The sequence below is a fragment of the Rhea americana genome, unplaced genomic scaffold, assembly GCF_003343005.1.
Source record: "Rhea americana isolate MKP2758 unplaced genomic scaffold, rheAme1 scaffold_8, whole genome shotgun sequence".
Lineage (NCBI taxonomy): Eukaryota > Metazoa > Chordata > Aves > Rheiformes > Rheidae > Rhea > Rhea americana.
This window is the reverse complement of record NW_028186978.1, coordinates 2530193-2544435: the sequence shown is the minus strand read 5'-3', so window position 1 is coordinate 2544435 and position 14243 is coordinate 2530193. Positions and strand designations below refer to the sequence as shown.

At 34.3% G+C, this 14243-nt stretch overlaps 1 protein-coding gene across 1 annotated transcript in view; it reads right to left on the bottom strand.

Annotated features, from left to right (window-relative positions):
- The window catches only part of FRYL (FRY like transcription coactivator), a 145913-nt gene that overhangs the window by 35975 nt on the left and 95695 nt on the right, over window positions 1–14243 (bottom strand). The window contains exons 36-46 of the mRNA XM_085322719.1: window positions 13351–13435; window positions 11581–11693; window positions 9006–9156; window positions 8578–8681; window positions 7638–7823; window positions 5796–6000; window positions 4770–4891; window positions 4125–4315; window positions 3173–3267; window positions 1652–2259; window positions 900–997 (exon numbers count right to left, since the gene is read on the bottom strand). Coding sequence (XP_085178845.1) covers window positions 900–997; window positions 1652–2259; window positions 3173–3267; window positions 4125–4315; window positions 4770–4891; window positions 5796–6000; window positions 7638–7823; window positions 8578–8681; window positions 9006–9156; window positions 11581–11693; window positions 13351–13435 — 1958 coding nt within the window. The remainder of the gene's footprint in view (window positions 1–899; window positions 998–1651; window positions 2260–3172; window positions 3268–4124; window positions 4316–4769; window positions 4892–5795; window positions 6001–7637; window positions 7824–8577; window positions 8682–9005; window positions 9157–11580; window positions 11694–13350; window positions 13436–14243) is intronic.

Here is a 14243-nt window from a genome sequence, read left to right as displayed (position 1 = left end):
ACAACTGTGGCAAAGCAAGCAACTTCAAATGGGTACCTGGCAGGCCAGTGAGACAGCCGAGAATAAAATACTGGTTTCCCTGGTCTWATTCCCCTCCTATATTAATCAGCCCAAGAATTCACAATCTTGTGTTGTCATCACTAGCACTGGTGGGAGAGGCAAGTGTCCCTAGCGAGTAGCACAGGTATTTCTGGGAAAGCGGTAACTCTTGGATTCAGGGCACATAATACTTYGAGGTAACTCGCACACTCTTCAGTGGTTCACATACCACAGTTYGGGAAGCCAGTGACCTATGACTGCTCTGCCTATAACAGGCAGCACTTCCTTACTCCCTCTTCCACATTCTTCCTAAAAATGCCTGCTGCCAGACCAGCACTCCACCAACCTGGCTGGGGACTGTTGRCAGCATCCTCTCCTGCTTTAGCAGTTCAGAAAGTATTCAAAAACCCTCAAAGTTAATCACTATTTACAAATAATAGAGCGAGCAGAATTCTCTTTCGTCTCTACTTACCAGTCGGAAAGGTAAGGTTCACTTGCTTATGACAAGTAAATTAGTAAGTGTGCTTAAAAACTGATCGAATTTATGTTTAAAATTACATGCTGCAAAGCCAGAGAAGTTAGAAAAGGTAACATATCATTAATAATAAATACATTTTTTCTTTCCTTGAAAAATTTACAGAGTGAGCTAAATGTGCTTTCTCGTTCACAAAAGGAAAGTCAGGGGGTTGATATGAAAACCAATTATGTAAAGGAGGGGTGGATCAGATCCTTAAAATACAGTTTTTTATATGATTCTATTGGCCATAGAGAAAAGTATTACATATTGGAGTGGAAAATAAAGAAACAACTCTGGTAAAGAATAAACTTCTGAATACTCCCCAAACATTATATTTACATACCTTTGCTATCCTGTCAGCTGTTTCTTTACAGAACTGAGTTGGGTTATCAAAATGTTGGATCAGATGAGGAAGTAAGCACAAGATGTTTAGGGGAAATCCTGCACACAAAATATAGTTATATGATCCCTGATGATTTTAATAAGACTTCATTTAATGTGGAATGATGTCAATAATCAACAACTTTCTAGTATTTGAGACCCTTTATAGCATAACCTACATACACACACATACATAAATTATATGTATATACACACAGATCTATGTATGTGTATATATGTAAAATATGTGTGTATAAATATGTAAAAAATGAAAATAAAATCATCACATGACCAATTAAGCAAAACAGTCAAGAAACTCAGTATCTTCAAGTAGTACAGTAATATCAYCTCTAAAATGTGTAAAGGTTAGAAATAGTACTAAGTCACAAGGTGACATTATGATTTGTGGTTACAATGTAATTGAGCTCTGTAGCACAAAATCATGAAAATTAATACACATGCTCTTAACTTGCAAACAAGTTTAAAGCTAGTAGTCAACATTCTACTAGATAAAGTTTTCATGTAGCATTTCCAAGCAGGTAATCATCATCTGTAATGTACTCCCTCTGTTTAGCACTGCAATATCGACAAATGCAGAAAGCTTTTAACTGAGGGGAGTTTTGTTTAAGGCAAATGCTTWATCACTATTAATTTTGATTATGCTTCATTTAATTAAAAATATATTATCGTTATCTATACATTTTCTGAAGATACCTGCTAACTGAGAGGGGTCCACCAAAGCATGCCTGGAAATTGTGATGAGTTTACTGAGCAGGTGAACTGTCATTTCTTGTGTAGATGTTGAAGTAAAACCTTTTAGGAAAAGCTGCTGAAGGCCTGGAAAGTTATTCCATTTCAGTTTATTCTGCACCTTTTCTATCTTTTCCCGACTCTCAGACTTATCCAGAGGCAAGTGAATTAGCAGTTTGTTGAGTAGTTTGAGAGCCAAAAGGTATTCATATTCATAATCTGACTCTAGCAATGAAGCTGCAATCCAAAATATTGTAGCCAACAGATTGACAGGATCAGTAGTGGGCTGCACATCATACATCCCTCCCTCTCTCAGGGAGGAAAGGCTTCTAGTCCTTGCCAAACTTCCACCATGATTTATCCTTCCATCCATTATATCCAGTGTGTTGCTCCGTCGACGGTCGCCTCTCCGCTCACTGATTAAATTCAGTCTCAAAGAATTACTCCTTGTATTGCTGTAGTATCCCAAACAACTGCCACTACTAATGGGACTTGTGCTTAGATTTATCTGTCCAGTGCTTTTCCTGTTAGCTGCATACTTGTTTCCCATTACTGAATCATGGTAAGAGGTTCTAGAATAAAAAAAAATATTAAATTTTATTACATGAAAAATACTTTTAATAACATACACCTTAAAACTAGGAGAAAAGGAAAAAGACATTTGATGCCCATCACATATACATTCTGAGGGGATACTCTGCAACATCACTAGAAGAGTATTATAACTGGGGCRTAAGACAAGACTGTAGCATCCTGTTATCACTGTTACAAAATACATTCATCACAATCCCACTAGAGCAAAATAATGACAAGACAATTTTGCAAAATTAGGAATAATAGCTTAAAGAATGTAAAAATTCCCTAGAAAYGAAGATCTAGCAATCCAACTTATTTCCTTACAGACGTGATAAGGATAGAGTAATGAGGGAACTAATAAATGAAATTACTTAATTTTCCCTGAAGTAGCTAACATAGGGAATTCAATACCTACTGGTTCKCACACTTAAAACAGTGAGAAATAGAAGAACTTCCTAAAAATGTCAACATTTTCAGAAAACCTTGTTATGAAATGAAGYGAATGGGATGGTATGTATGTTTAGYTTTTTGTTTTTTTTTTTCCTGTTGGAAAAAAATCATGGAGCTAACCACTCACACTCCAAGGAGACATACAAACGACTCTTGACTTTTTCAGTTACACTTTTTTCAAACATAAACAACAGATCTGGGGCCTAACAAAGATTAGCATTTGCTGTAAGCAAAGAAATTTAATCTATATTAAAATTACAGTACAAGTACTTATTGCAGTACAGAAGTTTTCATCTACAAAGTTTAAATCATATTCTAAAACTTGGTATCATTAGCTTCATTATACATATAGGAAAAAATAAGGCCGCTAAAGCATGCTCTGCAAAGATRACTTGATTATTTCAAGTAAACTAGACCWTTCATAATTGAAACATACCATGTAATAATATAAGAACTTACTGGGAAAGGGCAGAAAGTAGGTCATAATGCTTCATGGTTTCAGCCAACGTATCAATAGCAGACTCTAGAGTCAGAAGCAGTTCTATGACAAAACCCTAGAGAAAGTCACAGTGTTTTTATAAATTATAAAATAACTTAGATAATAAATTCACATGAATAATTACAAAATACTATATATAGTATACATAATATTTATATTTAAATTTTAACTCATATATACAAGTAAAGGTCACAGAAAATCTAGTAGGTAGTGACATAAAAACAAAAAGCAGCATTAGTAATTATTTTTATAATTCAATTAGAGCATAACTTTAATGAAACAGCTCAAATTAGCGCTATCTCTTCAAGACAGGAAAAAAAGTTAAATGACAAAACTTTTAAATTATTTCTAAATACTCACAAAAYTCATTTGGATTTGCATTATTTTTAAGGATGCATGTACCACTGGGGATTTAGACTGTCATTTTGCAGTGTTAAAATGTCATCCCCAACTCCTTTAACATACAATAACATCTAGTAGGTTGGATGGCTGTAACAGTTTTGTCAAGTAAGTTTTTAATACAAAAACTTGATTTTTTTTWATATGGTTGATCTGATGACTCTCAAACTATGAAGAAAACAAGTGTTTTCAGGAAGTAGATATATCAAATTCTCTGAAATTCTTTGAAAATTCCTGTTGCTGTAGAGGAAAATAYGCACAGCTAAACCAACATTTTTTCTAGTTTTATTAGGTACAAATTCAGAAAGCATCATGATTAAAACTGTTTTAATATTCAGGGTATCTTTATTTAAAAATATAARGTTTTATCAATGAATCAAAAATATTTCAAAACAAAATGTTTCTTGAACTAAAAATGCTTTGAAATTTTACTGTCATTAAAATAATAAAATTAGTATACCACTTAAACTTACTTAACTTTCTAATAAAATGAGGGAGGGTAGAATCAAATACCTGAGCTTCTTCTCCTGCATCTCCAACAGTTTCTACTAATCTGGAGAGAACATCAGAAAGTGTAGATGCAGTAAGAGGCTGCTTCAGAGCCCTGAAAATCTGAAAGGATCTCCCAGCATAATGTCGAGAGGAGCAAGAAAGAGCAGTTTGCAAAGCAACTTCACTAAGACGGTGTTCCAACTGAAACCCTCCTACAGGAGGAAATAAAAATTCAGGTAACACAGTACTTTATAACAAACTAAAACCCTTGAATTTTATAAACAGTAAAATAGTCAAAGTTATTCCTAATTTTAAAATACCCTTATCTACAACTCTCCTTTTTTCTCTAGAGGTATTCCTCTCAAAAATCTTATGAAACTTGTATTCCACAGACTTGGAGAGAATAAAATATTTATGCYTTAAATATCCAATACTCACAATAAATTAATAAGATATTTAATCTCATTCATAAAACACTGCATTTAAATCAGATGTTAACAGAAACGTGAAGTGAGTTGTGTAATACACACAAGAAACCTATTACCATAAGCAGGAAGCTATCACCAACAGTGGATTTACAGGTCAYCTATAAACTTGCAGAAATTTGAAAAAAATCATTTAGTTCAGACTTGCATTCTATGATGTATTGACTGTTTTCTAACTTACCTGAGCTTGCCTGTTTAAATATAGATACCACATGCTTTAAAAACACAGTTAACTGATCAGCACTCTTTATATTAGGGTTCTTAGCTGAAACATCTTCATGATTCCAAAGTGGCCCTCTTTTTCTAGAAATATAAAATGGAAACAAGTATGACATTAATATTATTTAAATCTTATTTTCACCTTAAGTAACTGCAGAAGAATCTACTACCTACCACATAAACAAAACCATTTAAAACTGCAGAAACAAACTGGGAAGAAGTGTGACAACTGTTAATACTATACAACAATACAGGAGTTGAGACAAGGTGAAAAGCAACAGATTRAATCTAACTGAAATAATAGTATACATTCAGGAAGGGTAAACATTTAATTATTCTTTAGACAATCATTTACAATTGACTCATTTATTTATACTTAAAACAACCTTCTCCCTTCCCATCAAACACATGACATTATTTCAATTTTAGGGCCCATTTAAAAGTCCCTTTTTGTTAGCATGGTTCTCAAAGTTTTTGACTAGTTAATTGGTATTTCAGATTTACATGAWCTTGAGAGTTTATATAAACTATAATATGAATTACGTCAGTGTTGTTTGTTTTACAGTTGTTCTTCACCACTAATTCCTATTTTTAAATAGCCAGCTCTCTGCCATTACTGATCAGTAAACTCCACRCAGATCCTGTAGCTCCTTAAGCATTATGATGTATTAGATTCCTAATCCTTCAGTATTTTTCTACTAGGATGAAAAAGAAATTCTATAAAGTGCACSGCAAGCATAAACAACAGATCTGTGCAGAATATGCCAATGGATTTTTAAACTCTCAGGACAAGAGAGAGGGCAGAACTGTTAGAAAATTATSGTTCTTTAAAGGCTGTAGCCTATGAAAAACACTTCAGAACTAGACTCAATCTCTTACTAGGAATACAGCAAAGAGAAAAGTTAGACAACATCACRCAGAATAATAAGAATTTTGCCACATTTCTACAAAATACAGGTCTTGACAATAATCAAAATTAAAATTTTACCTTGAGGTAATAAATTCTATGAGAGTTTTTACTTTTTCATCTTGCTCTACTGAAATGTCAACCTCATTGAGGATGGTGGTATGCAGATGAGAAATGGCAGCACTTGTATTTCCTAAACTGATGCTAGAAGAGGTAGAACTTGAACTAAGCCCTGAGTCTGTCATTGGGGAGGGCTGGTAATCAGGTATAAAATCATTAACGCCTGCTGAAATAAAAACAAGATTATTATGAGCTCTTAAATTGATGGCTTCATATTAAATACACAAAAAAGAATAATTATCCTTCTAACAATTAATAGTTTAGCAAATGTRATAATTTCACGTGTGCAATAATAACAATGAAATCAACAGCAAGTCCTGTATGTGCAAAACTGGACCCTTAATAAGGAACAGCCAGGTCCTTCCTTACAATTACCATATTTTGCTCGATTTTGTTTTATTAATATGGTGAAATGGCTTCCCAGTCTCTAAAGCATCTCATCGTACTAATACATTTTTTTGGTCAAAACTCAGTCCACTATGACAGCTATTTAAATCAGTGAAGACTAAGAATTTCTAGTTACACAGAACTTCTCTGAAGTCTGCTTAATCTAGCTCCTGAAAGCTTTTCTATCCATATAAATAGTCATGTAGCAATAAAATACAAYTGCATTAACTCCTCACATTATGTCTATACCTGTGAGGTGCTGGACAAAGTAAACTAACAGGGAAAAGAGGGTCACGAATCTTTATAAAAATTATAAATAAACCTGAGACTCACTGATGTCTGCCATAAATTTGTCTACAGAGCCACAAGAWACGGACTGAGACATCAGTTGCTTCAAAGAAAGTTTTAAATCAGCTTGCCTGAACTTGTACTAAACATGCTGCACACCTGTAATCACTCTTTCTTAATTCTCAGTACAGCCAAAGCCGAAGATGTTTGATGCTGATCTCATTCTAGTTTCAAGTAGACATTTTCCTTTTAATAACAGTGAAATATTCTGTTATATTTAACCAATTGTACACAAAATTTTAAAGATTAGGAACAGAATGATGGAATAGATCATCATATAAGTGCACCAGTAAAATTCCATAAACAGGTTTATATAGAAGAATTGCTTCACTATGCCCACTTCCTAATGATAATCACTCATCGCCACGAATATCAAATTGACAAAATACTTTTGGTTAGAGACAAAGCCACTTCTGATGTGAACACAATGGAATGAACAGATTTTGTAGCAATATGCTGCCACCTACTGAAATAATATAAAATACTAGGTTTCAACAAAATGAATTCTTTTTCACATTTCTTYAGAAACTGTAGGCTCAAATCATGAAAACGTTACTTTCATAAGAAGTTACATATAAAATATATAGATTTCCTATAAAACCATAACATCATATTAAGGTGAATTTAAAAAGTAGGATTTCAAGAGTCTTTTGATATTCTACTGAACAGTACAGTGACGACTGGCTAAGTCAGAAATGTAAATTTACTATAAACACAGAAGAGATGTTTCTTCTTTTTACTTTCAAAGTTCTCATAAAAACTGCTGTATTACAGATCCAAAACTCAGAGCTTCCTCAGCTTCCTCTGTGTTTTCAGCTAGTATTTAATTATTCAACTGTGCTCCCAATTTCACTGACTGGCACAAAGTGCTAATGTGAACTGTATTAATTTTGACTTAATTAAAATCTGAAGAAATACATTTTAACCAAATGGAGCTGAAGTAAAACACATTTTATTTCTGAAGGCTCAGAATAATACTACAAGTAATAGAAATTTTAATAATGGCTAGAAGAAAAGATAACTTTCTGTATCATTTTAACAAGCAGCACTTAATAAATCTAAGGATACCTGTAAAAGTATAATCTAAGTGAGTAGTTTGCTTGACAGTGAGCACCCTGGACTCATTGAACTCTCTGTTCCTGAGTAGGACAGAAGCAACAGACTGGACATTACTGCTGGAGCCCATCACTATCATTAGATGCAAAAGCAGCTGTTTACAATGCTCATAGACTTCAGGGTGACAGTGGTCAAAACCTGACAAAAAAGGAAAATGTTAAAGTTTTATTAAACTAAAATGACATGTTTAATTCAATTATTAAAAACTAGCAGTATTCACACTGCTCTATACTACACTTTACCAAGAAACAGATACATAATTCACCCAATAACTGAATATTGGATTCCTGCAGGCTATACAAGATATTTCTTATACCTTTGGTTAACTGTTTTTTAGTATTTATATATGAAAAACAGAAACATACAGTTAAAAAACCAGGAATATAGCCTCTTGTTGCTTACACAGAAATAAGTAATTAATCTGTGCTTTGTATAAAATCACTACATAGAGAAACAGGGGAAGAAACAGCAGCAAAGGTAGCACCAAGGGCATCGTGTACTTCAATTTCACTGTATCTTCTACAAGCAGAAAGAGAGAAAAGTGGCTCCAACAGATAGAGCTTTCAACAGACTCCAGAAACCTCTTAATTGTATTTATATAAATCAAGCTGAAAGATTTAGGTGAATTTCTGTTCAAATCAAGGAAGAATGCCATTTCTGTTTTCTGCAAATRAGCTTTCAAATATTCAGGCTCTCAAAGCTGTATATGTATCTGTACTATTTAATAAAACAACGATCCTTTCTACGCTTCGTGCTAAAGTTGTATTTGTGAATATTAACAACACTAAAAAACAATGGCAAGCATTAACTAACTTAAGTGTGGAGAAAAATAGTTGTGTAAATAGCTGCAGTTCCTAAGCTACTATAAATACTTCTATAAGGATTTATTCACCTATAAAAATTGCATGAAGCAGAAGATGCAAGTATCCTCCCCATTCCACCTTTACACTGTGGTCAACTATCAAGTCAGTTAAAAGGATCACTGCTATGTTGCACCTGAAAGTAGAAAAAAAAAGTTTGTTAGAAGAACACAACACAACTGAATTTTATGAAGAGCTGCAAAGAACTCTTTATAATAGGTTTCTAGGCAGTATTCTTTCCTAAGTATACAAATACCTACAAAAGGGAAAATATGTATGTTCACAATGAAAAATAAAATCTTTAATCATCAAGACGAAAAGGCTCAGAAATCTTATATGCTACATTTGTGACTAAAACTGCATAAAATAAATGTACAAAAAATCTGCTATCTTTAGATTACTGTAATTGTGTAGTACAAACTAAGATGAATTGAAGTGCCRTCAGCTCAAAGAAAATTACCTGTGAAGTGACATGCCTGGAGGAGAAGTTTCAGGCAAATAATCCACCAGTGGTGACCAGCAACCTCCAGTAGGGGGAAAAGGTAGAGGCTCTCCTTGATTATGCTCCATCACTTTCAATCGCCAATTTGAATAAAGAGGCATTGAATCACCTAACACAGTACAAAATTAAACCAGGAAAATAAAAATAAATTTACTCCATAAAATCATAAAATACATTTTTCTACTATATATTCCAAAGAAATATTTTTAAATTCTTGAAGGGCTGATGCTTGGGGTAGGGGGGAGATAGCTGTAAACAGTAGTTGGCTAAAGTTTGAAAAGTGGTGACTTATTTTAGCATAAGAATGATTTTACAGAAGTCATAACCTAACTTGCACGTATAAAGTCAGATTGTGTTGAGTAAGTTCGTAAATGAAATGAATGTACATAAGGAACAAAAGGAAATGTGACCTAATTTCCTTAAAATTCAAAGCTTGTGTTAGATGAAGTTAAGGGTGAGTCTGAGGGAAACACTGATCTCATCTCAAGGAGTCACATTTTATTATGGGCTAAGGAAGTGTTTTTCAAGCACATCTCTTTGTACACCTCCCTAGCAAAAATCTACTACATATAGCTGTCAGATAATGCAAGTCTGATATATGGGGTCATTTGGCAATTGCCATTTTCCCAGCAGCAAAGTCCAATCTCAGTGCTTGACAAAAGTCACTGCCTCAAAAATCAACACGTTCTTCAAGAAGGCACAGAAAGCCATTTAGAGTCTGATCATGCAAGCTTCAGTAGCCATTGGAAGAGGCACATGAGCTATTTTGTCTAATAGCATACTGCGCTACACATTCAAAACGTTTTTCTCTTTCTGTCCTGGTTTAGTTAAGGTTAATGATTAGTTAAGATGAGAAACATTCAAGGAGACTGCCTGAACAGTTCATTGTTTCAATGATTCTACCCGCTGTCCTTCTGGAAGTGTAGCAACAGAAGTTTCAAAGGTTAATGCACACATTGGCTCATTACCACCTTCTTGGCTGAAGCAAAACTTCTAACTGAGCTATGCTAATGGCACATGTGCATTACCATCTGCTTCAGTGTATCCAGTCCTGTTGGCATTAATACCTGACAAAGACGAAAATGACCACATCTATGGTCCCTTTAAATGCTGGGCTTCACCCTTCTGAGCAGTAATAAACACCCTGCCTGCTCAAAAGGTCCACCAACCTGTTACTGACCCAACAGTGGCAGAGAGTCATAAAAGTTTTGGCAGATTTGAATCCCCATGCCCAGCCTTTAAAATAGCTCTGTGGAGGACATTATGTTCCGTTTCCCTGAAAAGGGGCAGTGAGACTGACTGTGTTCACTCTACCCTTTACGGTTTTGCACAGAGGCACTCATTAAAGGATGCACTTGCACACCTAATAGACCCTGTTGCTCCAAAGACTCGATATACACAGGACACACTGGGTTCTGCACTAACATGCAACACTCAAAGAGTAGGAATTTACATTCTGTTGTTTGGTAGCACCAGACAGAAAGGTAAAGGAAAAGAAGTGCTATACCCACCCCGAACAATTTTTCTGACAGCAGGATCAACTGTCAATTAAAAAGAGTAAGTGAAATCTAAGAAAGTAGTCTTCATGGGTCTCTAAAGTGATCTGGAAGAGATTATGATAATCCTAGGTAGAGTGACAGTAGAAAGTATTTTAATTGCTAACAGTTTGTTAGCTAAAAGTCCCAGACAAACAGGTCCCATTCAAATGGGCACTTTGAAATGGCATATAGAACCCACTAATGCAATGTATAATTTACTACATGATTACTGTTCAATTTCTGCCTACTTAACCTCTTTAGCTTTAGCTTTTCTCTAATGTTGTCATAATGATTTTATGCCTTACACACTTTCAGACAACAACTATTAATTCTTCTGATACAAAATTAGACGCAGTTTGTGAACCCCTGTTAATGGAAAGCTTTACCACTTTCCTTCTCCCAGCACTTCAGAAAAGCTGAACTATCATAGATCTATGAAAATCATCTAAAAACAATCTCGAAAATTAATTAGAGATACAATACAAGGTCTTTTCCCCCTTTTTAAAGTTATATATCTTGTTTTTCAACAGACCAAGTGTGGCTACCATTTAAAAGAATAATTATTTATAATTTTATGTATTTTCTGTATTTTTTTTTAATTAATTATCTTTTTTCCTTATTCATCTCATTTTCCTCATGTTACTCCCTCTTCTGTTTCTTCAGACTAACCTAGCTTTCTTTGTTGGGAATGGTAAACACAAAAAATTGAATGAAACTGCTTCAACTTGGGAAGATATTCACAACACATTCTAGAAAATAAGTGTAGGAAAGCAAGCATATTATCTTCCTTGTACAATCTATTGTAATCAAATGTATGCTAAGTTTCAAAAGCACTATTAAGCCTGGGGAAATCAAGATTTTTTTAAAAATAGGTGCATTAAAAAGCCTCATTTGTCACTGATAATGTCTGTTTCTTCATGTTCTACAACCTTCAGCAAAAGTACTAATTGTGAAAAAAATATTTTCTACAAAATATTTATAAACAAAAATATTACTTTTTTCTTCTTCATATGATCCTCCAGAGCTGCTGCTGTAGCGAGATTCTAGTCTGTGGTGCTGTCGGTTCAAGTTACTGTTCAATCCACTGTAAATATCTAGATGTACATAACTGCAGAAACAAACAGAGCAGTGCTAATAACTCATATATTCTGTAATAGAATTAGTCAATCAGAGTCTCTCAGTAAAACTGTACATCAAAAAGATCATGTATTATACAAAAATATTTTAACTTAAAAGGACAATACACAATATGATACCTAAGCATCTCAGCTGTACTGCGCACACCTCTTGTAGTAACAGTATCTACAGGGATTCAGGAAGGTACTCCACTACAAATTGTATTTGAATCAGAACATTTTCATTTACTTTTAAGTATATTAAAACATTTGTTACTATTATACACAAGGCTTTATTATTTTGMTGAAGAGTGAGAAAGTCCACAATTGATGAAGCACTGACTGAGATCTTCCTAACTTCACTAACCTGACAAACCAGAAAAAAGTTGGAGAAATGAGAGTACTAAATGCACAATTTCTAAATTGTTTCTAGATAATTTATAAAATTCCCACTCCCTTGCGAGTCCAAGATACATAGGGTATATTGTATCAAAGTGCATATGCCCTAGAGAAGTTTTGAACACCACCACCACAGCAGATGATAAAGCTTATCCTCACTCTACAAGCCTCTTCAGCTCCAGTCCCCAAAACTGCCAAATTCTTTACAGCTTGTACCTTGCTAGGCTGATTTCTGAATGATACCTCAAATTTCATAACCTTCCATGATTTATTTTCTCCAAAAATTATTTATTGTATTTGCAGTATTGTGCATGTCTGCACTGATATTTTTACTAACCTAATTATATTGACATGGTTATCCTGGGGAGAAAAAAAATGTCCAAATAGGAAATTATATTGGTATAATTACAGAAGTATAATTACTTTCATACTTCCTATAGGAATATAATTACTAAGGCTCACAAACAAATCATCATAAAGTAAATTATCTGTGAACTTACTGCATATCAGCTCTTCCACAGTAACGGCCTGCATGTACAGTTTTGTCTTTCCCTGTGCTACTTACARAATACTTACTCCCCCTTTCACTGAGGGGTTAGCTATCACGTATTTAACACAAAATGAGAGTGTGCACACAGTCAGTCCCTGCTGAACTGTTGCTGTGCTCTGAGCTCACACTCTACCTCCATGTTAAGCATTTGCAGAACCTCAAAATGAGGRAGTGAGGCAGGCATCTGCCTTATAGCCAGCCGCAAGAGGTCTTGTCACATAAAGAGGGCATCTAAARACCCTAAATAGGGGAATAACTTAGCTATCAAGGCATAGGCTGCACTGATTTCTAGTCAAGTAGGAAAGGGATCTGCAGATTGGCTACATCACTAAAGTGGTAACTTTTGCTCTCAATGGATCCATCTGTAGCATAATCTCTCTTAARTAAATGTAATAGTAGCTAATTTAGCTATTGATAACAGTACGGCTGTAGCAATACAAAGCCTGACCTGGAATGGTACCCTAATTTATTCAGCTACCTATACAGGTTTTGGAGTCCAAATTAAGACTGAGGCTGCTACTGTTAATCCCAAATGGTACACCAGTCTTACTGCTTACAACTATATTGTACTAGTTAATACAACTTACAGTCATGTCTTTCCTGCAGTGCATACCTCCCTGGAGCCATCATGATGCAACTACTTACAGTAGCTACCAGTAATTCTTGTAATTTAACTAATCATTACTCTTTGAGATACTTACTTCTCTTCAATACTGTCTTTTATATGTTTACTTTCAGGATTACCATCTGTGGGAGCTACCATCGTATTGCTACTAGAAGTGGTACCTGTAAATAAGGGACAAATAAAAAAATTGCTAACTGAAATAGTAWTAATAAAAAATCTTAAAGTGACATATAGTGATCTTAATTTACTTGCCCATCCCGAGAACCCTAAACAGTTATACACTGTTACAACTGGCACAAACACAAATTAAGACATAAACAATAATCTTCACGTGGGGAAGAAAAATCATTGTTTTGCCTGCAACAGTCTGAGCTGCTACACAGATTTCACTAACAGGAAAAAATCTGGGAAAAAAAAGAAAGAAAAAAGCATTATAGGAATCTCTGTTTGAATTTTTAATGTAAATTGACTAGAAAGGCTTCTTTTTAAACAGGATTTAGATATTTCTTTCTTTCTTTCCTGTATGTTATACTTTATGCATCTGTAAAATGTAGGTGGGCCTTTGTGTACACTTAGTTTAAAATGCACACAGATCAGGAACCAAAATGCAAAAATCTGTAGTGAAATTTATATAGATTTCTTTTAAGAGACACTTGCAAACATTATAGACAATAGATAACCATACTGGGAAATAATTTAGCATCCTTCACACTCTTAATACAAACTTAACTGTAAAAATGCCTCAATATTTTTTCAATATTGTTTAAACACTTTCATGAACAAGTACAATTTATATCCAAACAATTCTTTGATGACAGGTCCAGGTCATCTCATAACATTGACAGTTCTGCAGCACAAAAGGTAAGTCCTCACTTAGATATCCTCCCAATCCACCTCTCCGCAGCTCAGTTTGTAAGGTGTTTCACTAAAAATAGACAGCTTTCCCCTACATTTCTCAGCACATTCTCA